The following is a 19,003-nucleotide window of genomic DNA, read 5'->3' as shown; positions in this document are numbered from 1 at the left end:
GAAACTCCTCACAGTATTGTTACGGTTATCTTGGTCATAGATTTTACTATTAGTCAATGATTATGTCCTGCAAAAATATGCAACAAGGGTTGGTTGTGCACAATAACCCACTGTGCTTTTGCTGTCTTTCCTTGCCCTTCTGTGATTTTGATGGGTGTGTGTGTGTGTGTGTGTGTGTGTGTGTGTGTGTGTGTGTGTGTGTGTGTGTCTGTGTGTCTGTGTGTCTGTGTGTGTGTGTGTGTGTGTGTGTGTGTGTGTGTGTGTGTGTGTGTGTGTGTGTGTGTGTGTGTGTGTGTGTGTGTGTGATTGATAGGTGCGGTGGCCAGTTCCCTGGTGAAACAGAAACTTCAGGAGGTGATTCTGAAGAAGCAAAAACAGGCAGCACTGGAAAGAACAAACTCCAACACTCTGAGTGCAACACCTGTAGCATACAGGTGACAAAAAATGCAAAACGCACACAAACAGATTAAAAAAGGAAAATATTGAAGCACAAAATAAGCTGATGAGCACATGTTTAAAATGTGCTATACAGTACTTAAGTAATATTAGAGTAACTTTGATTCTTTTTCAGCTCTAAAAGTAGAATTTTAAATGAATCTCTACCATATGTGGAACGTATTTGTGTGTTGTGTTTTCCCAGAAAGCTGGGCCCAGACCCTAGTGTTTCCTCCCAGAATCTGGTCTCGTCTCCATCGCAGTCTGCTTCTGAGGGGTCAGAAGGGACGCCGCTACGCAGGGCAGGTAATACATCTAACATCAACCCTTAGAACTTTGACTTTATCCAGAAGACATCTTCACATCTTTCAACTCAAAAGGCCTGATGAAACAAAATTCAGTTTAAGCAGTGAAAGTGAATGAATTGTCCGTGAATTTATTAATTTTCCTTCCACAATCACCAGTAGTAGTAGCTAATGTATTTTTCATTTTCTTATTTATTATGGTTGGTTCACCTGTATCTTTTTTATACCCACTTATTCCTTCTGAAATTACATCTTCAATTGTTTTTATTTTTTGTTTTTTTATTTTTTTTATTTTCTGGTATACCAGCTGTCATTGCATATGGGAAATCGTACATACAGTAACCATCTACGTAGTTCTTCCTCTTTTCACTTCTTTACTTTTAGTGTTTGGTTGGTAAATGGTAAAGATTTCATGAACAGGAAATGGGTTTAATCACTGTTGTCTAATGACTGTCACAATTATTTGTCAGTTGTCAGCGTCTGAGCCCAATCTGAAGGTGAAACACAAACTGAAGAAACATCTAAACACCCGAAAGAGCCCGCTCACCCGCAAAGAGAGCGCCCCGCCCACAATCAGACACAGAGTACCTGACACACTGGGTAACCATCCACACACACAGACAAAAATTCAAGAAAATGAACAGCCGCAGCAATATATTATTGTTATTAGACGAGATAACAGCGATCACAAAATGATGTGAAAAACACAATTCAGTGATATGATAAAATGTTATTAAAATATGATCAAAATGTATTATCATCTACTAAACAATCCCTCTCCCTCTCTTTCTCACCAGACTCGTCCCCCAGCAGCAGTAGTACTCCAGTCTCTGGCTGTAGTTCTCCTAATGACAGTCTGCCCAGTGAGAATGGGCTACTGCCATCTGCAGGCGGCCTTTCACATGAGGTTAGCAAACACACATACAACCACACATACATGGACAATTTTCCCCATCAAATTGTGTGTAAAGGTTTGATAGAAAAATGCTTTGGCTAAATAGTTTTTAAAAACCTCGATGTTTAAATGAAGCTGGTTAGATAAACACATTTATATTGATAAAAAGACAAAAGCTTGAAGATGGTGAATGCTTCCTTCTTTCCCATCTAGACAGGCTCTTCTGTCTTAAAATACGGAAAAGTACCAGCATTTTAAATAAGTAAGCAGAATGTTTTGTTAAGAGGAGTTGTTGTTTCATGTACATGAACTGTGCTGAGACGCTGAGTAATGACATGTTTAACGCAGCAACACAAGAGCATGAGGGCACTGACTGTGTGTCAGCTGTTTATACATAATTCATTTAATCACTGAAAGTCAGAACAAAGGAACCTCTGTCACACCTGCTGTGGATGTCTGACTCATAATTCCCCAGTGTCACAACAACTCAGGTTTAAGTAGATTACATTATCGTAGATTACTGTTGATCTTTTTTCTAATTGTAGATTTTACAATTTGTAAAAACTAAACATTAAGCAGAGAAAATGTGTTTATCTGTCACAGAGTAGAGACCATGGAGAAGTCTTAATCATGGAACACATTACCAAACTGGTTTTAATTGTTAAATCAGATTTCTCTTATGTTGTAATGGCAAAAACAGCTGTTTTAATGAGTCCAGGTGTGAAAGATGTGTTGATATGAAGACAGTTACATTAAGATTTGATAATGAATGTATTATTTCTGGAAAATAATCATGTTTGTTTTTTCCAGGCACAGAAGCTGCTGCTCAGAGATGGCACTCTAGCTAATTTCACCATCCAGAGTCCTTCCACTTTGCCCACCATCACACTGGGGCTACCGGCCAATGCCAGGGTAAGCACTGCACTGCAAGAGATGTTCATCAAAACAACTCTTACATCATGTATATTCCCTAAAATGTGACAAAAGCTGGCAGTGGGATTAGATAATCTTATGATGTACAGTAGTAGTCTGCTTCATTAAAGACACACTTTTAAGAAATATTACAAATTAATCTCAGATTATTATGTTGACCAACAAGATTTATAGACTTTGGACTAGATTAATTAAGTGAATAAAAGTGCAGTGACTATAAAGTGTAGACAGGACTAAAGTAAACCAAATAAATGATACCAAATCCCATGACATGAATATCTCAATGAAATTGAATGAATGAAGTCTTCCCTTCCCACCACTCAGTTTTAAACAGGAAATACATCAAATAAATGAAGCATTGTTCTCTCAAAATGCTGTTTCACTATGACACTGATACTTGTGGGTTTTGTAGTACTGTATATTGAAATTTAAGTTGCTTCTTTCACAGAATGATCATGATCATCACCTGATCACGTTATTTAGTTTACTTCAATAAATATACTGTTATTCGTTATATTTCATTTTATTCTATGTTGACCTTTAATTTCAGCTGCGAAAAAAAGTTCAGATGGCATGTTGGCTCCACAGTAACTCTGAGGTTTTCACTGTCAATGTGCAGGCTGATGGAGAGCTGTCCTCTCTGAAGGTCGGCCAGATGCCCATGGTTACAGCCGGGGGCTCACCGGTCTTCCTCCCCCTGAGCAGAGAGGATCAAGCTGGGCAGCTACACCCTCACCTGCCTGTTATCATCCTCGAACCCTCTGGACTGGTACACGGTCCACTACTCACTGGTGAGACACACACACATATATACACAAGCACATATGTATACATACTCGGCACAATGTGCACATGTGTGGGGACAAAAGCTTTTAAAGAAATTAATTAATTTTACAATTTTTATGTTTTTACATTAAAATTTAAAAAATGTACAAAAAAATGTTAAAAATGTTGATAAGGAATTAGTCATTTTATTTTAATATTTCAGTCTAGGATCATACACACATGAACCATTGCAAAATTCACTATGTAATCATACATCCATGTGTGGACACAAATTAACTGGAAGTGATTGGGGAAGCAGTGGTTTTACATACAGTAGGGCTTTTAATTTCACAGTCTGAAATGTTAGAGCTCCACCCAGTGGTTACATTTAGTATAATCATATTTTCTTCTTTTTTGCAAGTAAACTACAATATTGTTCATATACACATTTTGACAGAGTTGCACATTTACAAAAAATGCAGTAAAGGACATTAACATTTATATGTGTTACAAGGTCAAATAATTCTGAAAATTAAAAAAATAGTTTTGCAAAGTTGTAATAACAATCGTGTTTGAGAAATTGTACATGTCTGTTTCTGCTCACATTAGCTACTTTTTCTGTCCCTCTATCTCTCTGTCTGTCACCAGTTCCAGGCCTCGACTCCGTCTCACTGCAGTTCGCCCCTCAGTTAGACCACCTGTCTCCAGGAAGCACTCAACCCCACAAGCCACTGAGCAGAACACGCTCGGAGCCCCTCCCTCAGAGCCCCCGGACCCTTCACGCACATCTCCTGCAACAACAGCACAACACACAGCTACTAGAGAGGCTCAAACAGCAGACGCATCTGGGAAAGGTACGAAGAAGTGAATGCATATACTCTGCAAAAACATTCCTCTTATGGACTTTTGAACTTGAATTTACTGCCTCATTCCACAGTATCAGGTCAGACTGAAATCTGCAGGCTATAAACCTTATCAAGTTAGCATAAATATATATAAATGTTTTATAACCTTTGAAATGGCTTACTGTGGAAGGGAATCAACATGGGATATAACCTTGGCAGCAAATTAATGATATTTGAAAAGGATTCATTGTGAAATTACTTCAGACTACTAACTTTAAAGTCTTGTGGCAGTCATGCTTTAGATGGAGAGTCACGACTATCTCACAGCTGCAATCTTGGATGTGGACACAGCAATTTAAATATTTGAACACAGAGAACACTTGGACAAGATTAATCATCATAGTCCCACTTAAATCCACTTAAACCACTTCAGTACGGTTTGATGAGGTTTAAATCGTGTGGTAACTGAGACAGAAATTTTAGTTCAGAAGGTTTGTTGAACATTTTAGTTTTTTGGGGGGGGGTTATCATGTCTTCACATGAATGTTAAATGCAAACACACTTTGTACATTTGTCTGCATGCATGTTTTTACCGACTAATTCATACCAAGTGTTTGTATATGTACATTTGCAGCTAATGTGCAAGTCTGAGAAGCCCAGACTGCATCAGATCCCCTCTGAGGATATGGACTCAGAAGATGGTGGCTGTTCATCGCCAACAGAGCCAGCCTATCAGAGCAGAGTGAGGTCAGAGTCTCTGAGGGAAGCAGAGCCAACAGCATCCAAGAGCCATGAAGAGCAAATCAACCTGCAACATGCACTCATACTCAACCAGGTTAGAAAATACAATACGCTTAAACACACAAGATACAAACGCACAGAAAACAGGTAGATAGAATGAAAGAACACCCTGTGACTGTTCTTCATTCAACTGTCCTGTAGATGGCAGCCTAACATATCAACACATTATTCTTGTTCCCTTCGCACGCTGCTGTGGTTTGACATCTACTCATTACATCAAAGTGGTTTCGTCAGCCTGTTGATATGATGACAGGGTGTATGTAAGCTGAGCTCTTACTCTTTAAGACAAATTTTCAGTCACTGTTTGGCAGTATGACCCATTCTGAATCTCACTTGCCAATGTAATAAGAGCAGAGAAAGAGAGAAGTAGTCTCTACATGTTGGTGAGAAAGCTAAGATTCTGGGAGGCCCATTCTGAACTAGCTGGGATATGGCTTTATGGTCAAAAGGCGGCAGCACTGGAAATGAAGATCACATCTAGAGGAAGTGATGGCATGAAGGATGTTTTCAAAGTCAGCTCAGGATAGGCAGTGCTTGGTTTTGGAGATGAACATCAGAATTGAATGATCTTAGTAAACTGATGATAAAAGCACACATCAGAGTTAAAAAGATAAATGACAATGGAGACGTTTCCAGGCTCTACTCTATGAGGAAATACTTTTATCAAATGTTTCATGAGATTTTAACACCTTTCTTACTCCGGGTGTCTAATGACTCAAATTCAAATAACGAAACACTTCCACCTTCTCTTTAAAAGACACATTTATGTCTGTTGTCTTGAAAAAAGGAAAAGATCCCATAGATCCTGCTAATTATCATGCAATTCCTTGCTCAGTTTTGAAATATGTTTAACCTTTCTTTAGTCATTGCTATGGGAACAGCAGAAGCAGCTGCAGCAGCTGCATCGACAGATGGAGACCCTGGCAGTGCCCATGTTACGCAGCAGCGGAAGTGGCGGAGTTGGTGGCAGTTTGGGTGTCCATCGCCCCTTGTCACGTACGCAGTCGTCCCCAGCTTCAACATCTCTCACTCTGCCTGAGAAACCCCTCAGTCTGCCGGGACAGGATACCAGCAGCAAACCACGCTTCACTACTGGTAATTCTGACACACTTGTACAATTTAACTTATTCTCATCATCTAGTGTGATGCACTGACCTGCGATCTTTAAAAATGCACACCAAAAATGAAGAAGTAGTCCAAATGATGCCTAAACTTGTGGTATCTGTGAGTGTTTGAATATTAACAATTGCACAACTGACTTGTCTCTTCTTCTAGGAAAGTTTAAGAGGTGTTGTAGATTCATAGTAGATGTCTTCCTGAGGAAGCAGAGTCATATTGACTGTCCTTAAACCCCCAATTTGTCTCACATAATATAACGTATGAACTTTGTTTTTCTGATCGTTTTAGAACATACTTAAAAAAGGAGAAGACGTAGTGATAAAACCACCATTGAACAAGATCTGAAAAAGAAAAATCCTCCTGATGTAACTGGAGTAAACCTGCAGTCAATTAATTTTTTGTGTGGATGTGTGTTTCCAGGGCTGGTGTATGATTCTCAGATGCTGAAGCACCAGTGCACATGTGGAGACAACAGCAGTCACCCAGAGCATGCTGGGAGGATACAGAGCATCTGGTCCAGACTACAGGAGAGAGGCCTGAGGGGGCAGTGCGAGGTATGACATGAGACACACAAAACAAGCACAGGCGCGCACACACTGATTCAGTTAGTCTGGTATCAATAATGTTGAGGATGTGCTAATTTGTGTAGAAAGTGTGTGGAATTTTATATGAATCAACATTTTATCCTACCTACAAAAGTGTGAAAAAAGAAAGACTGAGTTTTTATATGAGTTTCTGTTGGAGCAGTGACTCTGCAGGCTGGCTGGCTGCTACTATTGATTACAGAATATTCATTATCTATATGCATCCATATGATATGTAATGTCAAATTATTGATCCTCGGGGCTTCCAGGTGCGTATTGTCTGTTTCTACAGCATTTAGTACTGAGAAGGGAAAGTCAAATGGAAATTTTGTGTTCATACAGAGTATTCGTGGTCGTAAAGCCACACTGGAAGAGCTACAATCAGTCCACACAGAACGCCATGTGTTGCTTTACGGCACCAACCCTCTCAACAGACTCAAACTGGATAACCGCAAACTGGCCGGTATGATACACCCTAGACTGATAGATTTGTAAATTCTGCAAACTTATTTTAAATTTATAGTCAATTTGTGTAGTTTCAAGACAATTTCAAATGAAGTAATAGTAAACATGAAAAGACATGTTTAATCAGTGTTCCAAATGTCCAGTTCAGAGCTAAAACTATATCATAACCATTTTGTTTTTCAATTGTAATGTTTATATTTTGTTAATTAAGTTAAAAAGAAATAACAAACATGTAATGTTGGTACATACCATGCTAGATGTATCATCAAGTATAATTTTCTCACGCTAGACATATTTCACATCAGGTCAGCATATGCCTTTTCATTTTCTTAGCTTATTATTATGATAAAATACTTATTGAATGAATGTATGAATATGTATGATGTGTTTCTGTTTCCTCAGGAATCCTCTCTCAAAGGATGTTTGTGATGTTACCATGCGGGGGTGTTGGGGTAAGAGAAAAGACACACACGCAAACAACTCTATTTTAGATCATAATCCTCCAGAGCTCTTAATGAAAGCTGTACGATGCAACATAATCACTGCGTTGATGAAAGACGATATTGTTTCAAATGAAAGCAACAAAGAAAAGCAAAGAAAATTACAAGAAAGACAGAAAGAAAGACAGGATATTAAAGAGGAAAAGAGAGAGGGCTTGGCTCAGTGCTAACATTTGCCTGACAGTCCGTGTCGAACCATGGCAAGTCAGACTAATGAGAACAACATGTCCATGACCAGGGATAAAAGAAATGCCTTGGATTTCACTGTCCAAGCCAGATGGACAGTAATGCCAGTTTGTGAACAAACAGAGAAGAGAAAAAACAGAACGGAAAAGAAAATTACCAGCAAATATGGATCTGGCCTCAAAACGAGAGAGTAAAGAATACATTTTAAGTAATGGTTGTACGTTTGGTCATTCATTTGCTGGAGAAGATTTTCTTTTATTGTTTCAAAGGGATTTGAGATGCAGTCAGGATTCATCCAACAGTAGATATTATAAATAGCACTACACACATATGGATAAGTGTGGAAAGATTTTTCTGATTCTATCATTGAGTGAGCTCCATCGTGTCTGTTGATTGGCAGGTTGATAATGACACCATCTGGAATGAGTCGCACACCTCTACAGCGTCACGCATGGCAGCAGGCAGTGTCGTAGAGCTGGCTGTCAGAGTGGCCAAGGGTGAACTAAAGGTGAGAAACTTTCTGTACATTTCTGTAGCAGTTTCATGTCTGAGTCACTCACCTTGCATTGCCTTTATTATTTACTGGAGTGATGCAGAAAATTCTGCAAATGAAAGCTTCGTTTACAGATTAAGTGTTACTAAAAACATTTAGGTCAAAGCTCACACACATACTTCTATAGGACTGTAAAGAGAGTATAGGAATGCACAGTGCAATAAACATGTAAATGGTTATATTGCTTTAATTGTGACAAACTCATATACATTTATCATGTCAGAAGATGGAAAAAGCTGTTGTGAAGTTTTTTTGGCAGATATAAAAATCACAGTTTGACTGTTTTATTCATGCACGCGAAGTGACTGCTTTTCAGTCACTGGGTAATGGACCAAAAACAACGTTGGGAGCACAAAGTTCCTGTGAAATAATTTTGGAGTTTTTATCCACCACTGGCAATGTTTTATTCATGTGTGTCAACCATCAGGGTCAGAGAGAAACTTGAACTTACAAATACATCCAGAAAGGAGCGTGCCTCACCCTGCCTTAAGCAGCGACTAACCAACTTCAAAGTCCAGCGGGGTTTCAGAAAAGAGCTTTTGCTGTCACATCATGGCCTCACAATGATGGGTCAGGGATAAACATGATTTGTTTCTTTTTTTATTTGCAGTGGTTAACCCTTAAAGGCCCATTATAGACCAATTTTTCTCTTTTTTTAAAGAGGGGGTCAAGGGGATCTTTAGGGGGTGATAGCAGGTCAACAGCATATGCCGCGTAGAAGCTGTATACAACATCTGAAAGCTGGGCACCTGAAGATTAATGTGAAATGCAGTTTAGCTATGTGTGTCATGTTTTTCTTGTCATAAATCTATCGGACACATTGTGTTTGGTCAGGTGCCTATTTTGAAAGTTTAGAGTATGTAACTTAATGCTCAGTTATGTCTCATAAATTGTTGCAGCAATGTTTGGGTTGATACTGATTTGCTGCAAAATGTAAGCATTTTTGACCACTTGAGAACTGATAGAAATAGACAAAAATCCCTCCAAAATCCCTCATGAAGACTCAAAGACCTTGAGTAACACCACAGGAAAAATTTGACATCAAAAACGTTTGACATTTGGAGATTTGTGTAGGAATTGACTAGAGAGCAATTGTTTTTTTGGAAACTGCTCTGAAACCGCTTTATTGTCAGTATACCTGGGAGAGCCATTCATCCTCTGAATGACCAAGGTCTCTAGTTTGTGGTTGTAAACTTTCATGAGGCTGTCATTATCCTAGAGGTCAAAATAAGTCCTTTTATACAATGAAGTCAAGTTTAAAAAATGGTCTCACTACAATGAAATGACTATTATGGGGACTAACATCATTACACATGAATACAATTGGGTTCACTGAATTGACATTTTCAGCTTTCCAGTCATACCCAATTTATTTATTCCAAGACTGATTAGGGACCCTAGAATGTAGAAATATTCAAATATACCATTTTCAGAATAGGTGATGCCTGCTACAGCCTTTGACAAACAGTCATGTCAGCAGAGATTGTAGACACCCCTGTGGGTCTCTGAGGGTTAAATGTTCTGTAAGTATACAATTGGCTAAAAGCATTCATTTCTGGCAGCCACAATCCAAACAGTTATACCCTACAAAAAAAGATTGTCTTAAACAAGGCAGCCAGGCAGAGAATGAAAACAATAAACATAACATAACTCAGTCTATACAGAGCAGTGGTACAATGGTGTACAACCTCAACACTACACAACAACCACATTACAACCACAAGCTATACATATTGCAGGGAGGGCTTACATACTATATAAACTAATTTAGAAGACGGCATAATAATTATCTTATATGATCTTTATTGTCTTTACATTGTTAGAACTTTTGTTTTTCTGTCTTGATGAAATGTTTGACTTTGCGTTTGGGATGATAAAGACATCAACTTAAATTAAAGTGAAAAATACATTCAGATTCAGAATACACAGAATTTATAGAATAGCCCTTTTTCACAGCAGCCATTTTAACTTGTCATATTAGGAAAAGCACAGGTGTTGTTATCAACATTAACCATGGCTGTGACAGTGACCCGGCATGTGCAGTACCAGGACCATGAAACCAAAACAATGTTATAGAAAATAACACATAATAATACTATTTCTACATATAAGTGATAGCAAACTCAACAGTAACGTATATATGTAATAACAACAATAACAAAATAAAAACAGAAAAAGAAGTGTGCACATGTGTATGCATAAGTGTGTACATGTGTGTGCGTGTGAGGGGGATATTTGTTTACATCTGAATGTGTATGTGTATACATGATGACTGAGTGAAATGGACAAAAATACATGGAGAAAAGCAAGCAGAAGTTAAATATTCCTTTCTTCTTCTGTAACATTTTAAAGAGGAACAGTTTCTTGTTCTTGGATAAGCCATTCTATAATTTGGTATCCCTGAATCTTGTAAAACTGCTCAGGAACATTCCCTTCAGTTGAATGTATCTTATAATAAAACGCATATATGAAAAGTATTTATGTTATGAATAGAAATAATCTTTTTTGTTTTTGAACAAAACGTTTTTTAAATAGAGGAGCAGATGAGCTGTGTGACTCTGATCAGGTGCAGTCCTAATAAAACAACTAAGTAAACAAACCTTTAAGATCAACAGGAAACATTGATATCTTTGATTTACTGTGTTAAGAGACCTGTCAAACAATTAAGTGATAGCATGTTTCCATACTGTCTTGAGTTTTGGTGATGGGTATAATGCATTGAAAGGGGAGCCTTAGATTGTGCAAGTAGTTCATATCCAATGACACACTAATTAATAACACGTTTCTCTCCACAGAATGGCTTTGCTGTGGTCAGACCACCAGGGCACCATGCAGACCCCTCCAATCCAATGTAAGTGTTTGTGATTGTGTGTGTGTGCGTGCGTGCGTGCGTGCGTGCGTGTGTGCGTCACATGCGTCACATGCTTAGCTTTCCTGCTCTCGCTGCACTGTCAGCAGCTTGTCTGTGGGGGATATTTATGAAGTGACACAGAGACAAAGGTACAAAATAAGGAAGATTAATACCATGTTTTTTAGGTATGTCGTGTTTTTTTTCACTGGTGCTTGTACTACTTATCTTTGTTCTCATTTATCCTGAGCACATACAAGTACGACTATACAGTTTTCCATTTATGATATATATACTAAAAGATACTTTTATTAAGAACAGCGGGTGCAACATGAAAACAAGCTACACACACATACACACACACACACACACACACACACACACACACACACACACACACACACACACACACACACACACACACACACACACACACACTATTTAAAATGTTCATCCAAGAATGGTGTAAAAGAAATGAGCCAAAAAAGAGCTTCAGGATTTTTCTTATCAATTAAAGTGATGATGTTGTTCTAAAGTGTATTTTAACTTGTATCCACTCTGGCTGTCTCTACAGGGGTTTCTGTTACTTCAATTCAGTGGCCATAGCTGCCAAGCAGCTCCAACACAAGCTCAGCGTCAGCAAGATCCTCATTGTTGACTGGGTAAGAGACAGCTTGTCAACTCTGGCTTCATGCTGGTATTTTCACTACTGTTGTTTTCTATTGATGAAAATGCTCATGTACGTACTCAAAGCATGTATTTGATAATAGGTAGTGGGTTTAAATCGCGTGGTTCCACTACTGTACATATAATATTGCTACCCCCATCCTGTTGCTAGGATGTCCACCATGGTAACGGAACCCAGGACATTTTCTACAGTGATCCCAGCATTCTCTACATCTCGCTTCATCGCTATGACGACGGGAACTTCTTCCCTGGCAGTGGGTCACCGGCTGAGGTGGGTGAAGAAACTGCATATCTTTACTGAGATATAGTGCAACAAGGAGGACATCATTACTAAATGAATTGTTGGTTTTAGGTGGGTTCTGGAGCAGGCGAGGGTTTCAATGTGAATGTGGCATGGACAGGAGGACTGGACCCACCCATGGGAGATGCAGAGTACCTCGCTGCATTCAGGTAGAACTACTGCTCTTTTTAAACATAAGCTCACACACTGATTAGATAGCATTTTAATGTCTTTACATCTTATGTGGATGCAGTTCATAAGGACTTGAACTGCATTCATCAGTCACATTTTGGATGTGTTTGGTGTTTGTTTTAGCGTGCCCTAAAAGTGGTGCCAATAACTGTTTTCAATTCATGTCTTAGATGTGAGCCTAACATTAAAAAACAGTTTAAGTTGTATCACTGTTTTTGCTGCCACCATTACTCCAGCTTTTATTGATCAGGATCAGGGTATACAGTGGAGTTGTAATGAGCCGCTCTCACTCTCTTCCTTCACACTGAACCACAACAAACACACTTTAGCTGATCAGAGGCTCCACATCTCCTCTGACGTAATTAATAATCCCTGTCATTTGGAGAGCATGTGTCTAGCACTCTCTGTTTCCATTAACTCCTGATGCTTTACAGTAAATGGTCTCCAGGTCTTATGTTTGACGGAATGTTGACTGTTACTTCCTGCTTGTGGGTTGGATAATTGTCATCGGTGGGTGGTTGGCACCAATAAAGTTTCAGTAGGGTGGGCCTTCTGGTTGTCTGGTGCATCCAACCGACAAAGGAAAACTGTGACAACCACACGTTTACTGGAAAAGGGGCGCAGTGGCAAACCAGCAGACATGAAGGAGGAAACAGCACATGTACACACAAGCATGCGTGTGTTTATATGCAGTTCTCATTCACAAACACACGTGTTGAAACACGTATGGTCGGTGGGCCATAATCGTTACAGTAATAAAAGGACAAAATAAGCCAGCAATCATCTGCTTCAGTGCATTTAGTTACTGTCATTACTTTGTACCTCCAGTTATACACAAAGTCATTTACAATCATTACTAGTGTCATGCACCCAGTGTTTTTATTAGTCTGGAGGAAGGAAAGCATTTAATCCATTTGCTCGTAATTTAGATTTGAATTTGTCCCACCCTGTTTGTTCCTTAACATCAGAACAGAAAATTGTGAGCACAATGAAGTAGGTAATGCTGGCTTCAGTGTTCTGTTTTCATGGTGAGTGACCTCCCTAATGTTTTTGGATGTTGTGGAGTTTTTGTTATGCTGGGAGGGAATTTTGTGCCTTCCAGAGTTGGATTTTTTTTTTTTTTTCCTTTTTTTCCAAATTTAAAACAGAATATGTTATGGAAAGTATTTCATGACAAAACAGAGTTTAACCAATCTCCAAAGTGATCAAATCGAGGAAGAATTGAAGAGACATGCTCCCTCAAGTTCAATGGGAATGACAAAACTGATTCAAATTATCATTATTATTACATAATGTCAATCGTATGGCCCAGTATTCAGATCTGGACCTAATAGAAGTTCACTTTGCTCGGAGCTGCAGATGGCGAGAGTTGACCACATCAAAACATTTCAGATAATTATCTGCTCAGCTACAGAAAATAAGACTCATCTCAGGACCTTAGAACAGGATTTGAATTTAGATCACAGATTGCATGTGAAACTTGAACTGTAGTGTAAACTTGCATGTCTACAAATACAATGTGGTGCCTTTTTATACTGAGGGATAATTAAGAATGAATGACAAGTCATGTTTTTGGCACTATGAGCCTTTAGTTCAATAGTAGAGAGTGAGGCACGTGGCAGGAAATGTGTTAGTGAGAGAGAGGGCATGATACAGCTAATAATAATCATCATTATTTTACCATAGGTCTACATAATCTCATTGTAGGCCCTAATGGGGAGGCCTGTTGCCTTAACAACTCATAAAAAGCATTGTTCCTTTCATATGGAGTCGAAATCTAAAAAGGCCCCTACCTCCCACCCACCACATACACGCCATACACCTCCTCTGTAATTAATAAAGTTTTCAAAATGCTGAACAGTCTGTGGGGTGAAAAACTTAACGTGTAAGCCATTTAATGGAATTCATTTTATGGGTTTAAGTTTGTGAGTGCTTCAGCTTCAGAGGGGGAGCTTTGTTGCATTTTCACCTTATCCTTCATTCTCCCCAACCGCCCACCCCCCTCCCCCTCCTCCTTTTCCATCACCCTCAACCCCAGCCCCATCACCCCTCACACACATACACACACACATACACACACACACACACACACACACACACACACACACACACACACACACACACACACACACACATTCTCCCTCTTCCTCTCCTCCTTTGATTGATCTTTAATAAGCGTCCCCTTCTCTCCTCCACCCTCCCTCCCTTCCCTCCATCTTTCCATTAGTTTGTCTGTAGTTACTCTCTCTGGGGGGAGCGTGGCAGCTTTAATGGGTCTACAGGGGAGGTGGGGTTGGTTTTTGCGGTTATGTGTGGGGATGAGTGAGGAGTGCGTGTGTGCGCATGCTTAATTTTCACGTGACTATGATAAAGTTTAGGTCTGCTTTATGGATTGACTTTATTTAATGAATCATCAGGTAATACATCTTCAAAATATAACATACAGCATTATTAAAGCGGGGACAAAGTCAAATGATTTCTCGTGTGTTTGCGTCTGTATGTGCATGAACATTCCTCGTCATCATTCCGTCTTGTTTGTCTTTGTGTTATTGTGTACGTGCATGTATACGCTCATGCTGGAATGCGTTTGTGTGTTTTATCTGTGTTCTCATTTTTGTCTATGAGCTCATGTTGCCATCTGCATGCAGTCATGGCAGCAGTATGTGTTTGTGTGCATGTGTGCGTGTGTGAGTGTGTGTGTGTGTGTGTACAAAAAGGGAGGGAGGGAGGGAGGGAGGTCTCCAAAGTCCCCAGGCAGAATAATGAAGGTAAATGGATCCCATATGGACTGTTTTTCCTCTTTTCTCTGTGTTGTCAATGACGTGAGGAGAGTGACAACCCTCTAATGGGAAACAGACTCACGCTCGACTTTGAACTCCACCGACAGCATCAAGCTGCAGAGTCAAGTCCTCCCCTCCTTCAGGACAGCACGGCTCTCATTCTTAATAAGAATAGCGTTAAGAAAACCTTCATCTGTTTCAAGTCCACAAACAACACCAAGCAGCTATAAGAGCTGACAGAACAATATGACTTTGTCAAGCAGACAGTGTTACTGGAGGCTCGGCAGCCTCTACAACATCCAAACAAGAGTCAGGGATCAGACAATCTTTGGTTTCACTTACTATGTTAATGACTTTTTTAGATTTAATTATTTGTCCTTCAGGCAACTGCAATGATTAGAAATGCGCACTTTGACTTTTAAAACAACTACTGTTCACTTAATATTAGGGACAACCCTCATGAGCATATGATGAGATGTGGGCTACAGCTCTGGTTGTTGAAATGCAATATCATTATTGGGACAGTGTATAGAGGTGTTCTTCTGTTGTGGTCTTCTGTGGATAATTAAATGTGACTGTCCCCAGTGATGACTCAGTGGGAATGTCATTACTGTAATGTAAACACTTTTTCCACTGTTAAATGAATGCTCATAGATCTTGTGATTAAGTGAACACATTCTAGCTTGGCTGTTTATGTGACTATAAACAAAAAGCCTAATTTCCTCTCTTTCTTTTCTTTCTCTAGTAGCATAAAATTAAAGGTGCAGTGTGTAGAATTTAGTGGAAACCGGCGGAACAGACTTGGCAGGAATGAAATATAATATTCTTAAGTATATTTTCATTAGTGTATAATCACCACAAAATAGCAAATTGTTGTGTTTTCATTACCGTAGAATGAGCCCTTTTATAGGGGGCGACAAGGACAAACCAATCACTTGGTCTGGAGAGAGCCTTTCGCTTTTTTTTTTTTTTTTTTTACAGTCACCGTACATTCCTCTGCATGCTTCTGCACCTTTAAGGCTCAAATGTGTACATGGGTCCATGTGACAAACAAAAGATCAGACTAACAGATGTTTCTGACTGTAGCAAACACAGCAACATTTTTTATTACCTTTACCTAGTAAACAGGAAAACTGGACTTGTATCAACCTTTATTGGCACCCAATAGGAACTATAACAACACAGACATTTCCTCACAGCGTCAGTGTGTGTTTGTGTGTGTGCCTGCAGGACTGTGGTGATGCCCATCGCTCAGGAGTTCTCCCCGGACGTCGTTCTGGTGTCGGCTGGTTTTGATGCTGCCGAGGGCAACCCCGCTCCTCTGGGAGGGTACAAGGTCTCCGCCAAATGTAAGCATGACTCTCCACCACAGACTGCACAGTCTGTCCTCCGGTCTACAGCCCAACGTCTGGTTTTTATCAAGGGATGCCAATAAGAACTTTATTTTGTGATCCTGTGGGTATTTGGAGATATTAATAGATTATTACAGCTCCTGTCAAGCATGGACCAAAACGCAAGAGAGTTGTGCCTTCTACAGTACCATACCTCGGAGCATCACTGATGTAACCATAATTATAGTAATTAGTAGCCGGCATGGTACTGTGGGAGGATCAGCAAGGTAAAAATATACTGCACATTTGTTTAAGAGAATATTGGAAATTATAGCAAAAGCGGTTTTGGTGCAGTAAGTTGTCTCATGATTGCAGTTTACCTGCGTAGCTTTATTCTTATTTTATTTTGCGTGGTTCATATCTCATCCTGACATTTCTGTGTGTTTGTCTACCAAAGGTTTCAGCTTCCTGACCCACCAGCTGATGTCTCTAGCAGGGGGTCGTGTGGTTTTGTCCCTTGAGGGAGGTCATGACCTCACAGCTATCTGTGACGCATCCGAAGCTTGTGTCAGTTCACTCCTTGGCAATCAGGTAAGGCATGCTCGGTAATGGAGTTCTTATTAATACCTTCCTCAGAATCATCTGCTTAACCAACAGATGAGGGAAACATCTGTCTTAGTGCTGAAGTTCCCAGAGTTTGTGGAATATCAGGGCTTTTTAAAGGCCAGACACAACAGGCAGGGAGGTCAGGGAAACTTCCAAGTCACAGTTACTTACTGTACTTACTGTAATTATGTGTCCCATAGTACTATGTTGTATACTAGCTACTGTAGAAAATGTGCACTTTCACATTGTCAGTTGTGTATGGATTCATGAAGTGCCTATGTTTTTTGTGGTTGTTTAAAACTGTGTTTACTGCATCTCTGGGAACAATTGAAATGATGTGATTGTGTTTTAATGGTTGCCTCTCTGTCCTGTAGGACCCACTGCCAGAGGAAGTCCTGCTCCAGAAGCCTAATGCTAATGCAGTCCGCTCCCTGCAGACTGTCATACAGATACAAAGTGAGCAGTGTATTCATTTATTCATTCATATATTTTTGTTGTTTTATTTAATTGTGTTCGTTTTCCTCTGTTACCTTTATACCATTATCATCAAGACATGCAGCCTCTGGATATGATACTTTGATCAGAATAGTATTAAACATGCAGTATTAGCATGAGGACACCAGTAACCTGTAAATGTGCGTGTCACAGGTCAGTACTGGCAGAGTGTGAAGGCTTACAGTGGATCAGTGGGTCTGTCCTTCCTGGCTGCTCAGAGAAGAGACTGCGAGGAAACAGACGCTGTCAATGCTCTGGCCTCACTCTCTGTGGGAGTTCTTTCCAGCAAGAGGTACCTCACACACATTCAGCCACACACGCTCATACAACCAAGCAAATATAAAAATCTAACTTTCACACTCTCAATAGCTCTCCCCCTAATGCTTGTTTTTTTTCACCTTTTCCTCCAGCCTTCCTGCTGAGCCGATGGAGCATGACAGTGACTCCATGTAGAAGAATCTGACCGATCACCTCACGGAACTCACTTTCAGGAATTTGGCCCAACCTGTAGCCTTGGATCTCCTGCGCTGTCAACGACCATGAAGGGGACATTTTTGTAATGCCACTGAGCCCCACCACCCACTTGCCTTATTCACACACATGTACATACACCAACACACAATGCTGAACCTCTACAAACCTGCCGCATGAGCGCCTCAATGCTGGCAACTATTCAGCTGAAGCCAGCAGCACTACTTGCAGCTGGGAATCCTTCTGAAACCTCACCAAAGAGCAATACAGGATGCTTTTTTTTCCCATTAGACTTTTCATGTCTCCTGACTGACATTGGATTTTGTGTGTGTTAAAAACTCAGAAGTACAACGGCTCTGTGACCACAAACCATATAGAAACAGACAGAATTCAGATGCAGAGTCCTGCTCTGATTTTTCTTGAAGCACTATATACCAGCTGTTTTGTCGCCTTAACTTTGCCTTAACTTAAGGACCAACATCAGGGTTCAGAGGGAGGAGACTTTGGATTATAAATTCCTCTCTCCTGTGCCATTTTGCTTCCCAAATCGGAGGCCAGCTGAACAGGATGCAGAATGGCTAATGACTGAGTGAACCTCTGACATCAGGTGAAAGCTTGCACGCTTACATCTGATGGATAAGATGAAAAACAATAAGAAGTGGTCACATCATAAAGAAAGAAAGAAAAAGAAAAAAGACACAGAGATTGTCTGTATTGTTTTAATGATGTCATTATATGCAGTTTAACCACTAAAAGAAGACAACAAAGAACTTGAGGTAAAGAGAGAAAATGAAGACACAAAAATGGACATCTGTGGTTTTGTAGAAACAAAGAAAGGGCAGACGTCCCTGTTGTTTTATTGCACTGTGCATTCCATAATGTGAACCATAAGAAATTCCAAAGCTCTGGGAAACACAAAACAACTCC

The 19,003-nt window shown here is 39.8% G+C and overlaps 1 protein-coding gene across 1 annotated transcript in view; it reads left to right on the top strand.

Moving 5' to 3' along the window:
* hdac7a (histone deacetylase 7a) overlaps window positions 1-18,146 on the top strand; it is a 54,787-nt gene extending 36,641 nt beyond the window's left edge. Inside the window, exons 5-26 of the mRNA XM_062426715.1 lie at window positions 314-434; window positions 641-741; window positions 1,218-1,340; window positions 1,538-1,647; window positions 2,446-2,547; window positions 3,188-3,359; window positions 3,982-4,187; window positions 4,813-5,013; window positions 5,843-6,074; window positions 6,519-6,652; window positions 7,025-7,145; window positions 7,550-7,599; window positions 8,234-8,341; window positions 11,182-11,237; window positions 11,809-11,896; window positions 12,073-12,192; window positions 12,274-12,371; window positions 16,404-16,522; window positions 16,962-17,095; window positions 17,485-17,566; window positions 17,759-17,897; window positions 18,016-18,146. Of these exons, the coding sequence (XP_062282699.1) occupies window positions 314-434; window positions 641-741; window positions 1,218-1,340; window positions 1,538-1,647; window positions 2,446-2,547; window positions 3,188-3,359; window positions 3,982-4,187; window positions 4,813-5,013; window positions 5,843-6,074; window positions 6,519-6,652; window positions 7,025-7,145; window positions 7,550-7,599; window positions 8,234-8,341; window positions 11,182-11,237; window positions 11,809-11,896; window positions 12,073-12,192; window positions 12,274-12,371; window positions 16,404-16,522; window positions 16,962-17,095; window positions 17,485-17,566; window positions 17,759-17,897; window positions 18,016-18,058 (2,660 nt within the window). The 3' untranslated portion in view covers window positions 18,059-18,146. The remainder of the gene's footprint in view (window positions 1-313; window positions 435-640; window positions 742-1,217; window positions 1,341-1,537; window positions 1,648-2,445; window positions 2,548-3,187; window positions 3,360-3,981; window positions 4,188-4,812; window positions 5,014-5,842; window positions 6,075-6,518; window positions 6,653-7,024; window positions 7,146-7,549; window positions 7,600-8,233; window positions 8,342-11,181; window positions 11,238-11,808; window positions 11,897-12,072; window positions 12,193-12,273; window positions 12,372-16,403; window positions 16,523-16,961; window positions 17,096-17,484; window positions 17,567-17,758; window positions 17,898-18,015) is intronic.
* The last annotated feature ends 857 nt before the right edge of the window (window positions 18,147-19,003 follow it).

This window comes from Scomber scombrus, chromosome 10 (assembly GCF_963691925.1).
Source record: "Scomber scombrus chromosome 10, fScoSco1.1, whole genome shotgun sequence".
Classification (NCBI taxonomy): Eukaryota; Metazoa; Chordata; class Actinopteri; order Scombriformes; family Scombridae; genus Scomber; species Scomber scombrus.
This window is presented reverse-complemented; position numbering and strand designations above follow the sequence as displayed.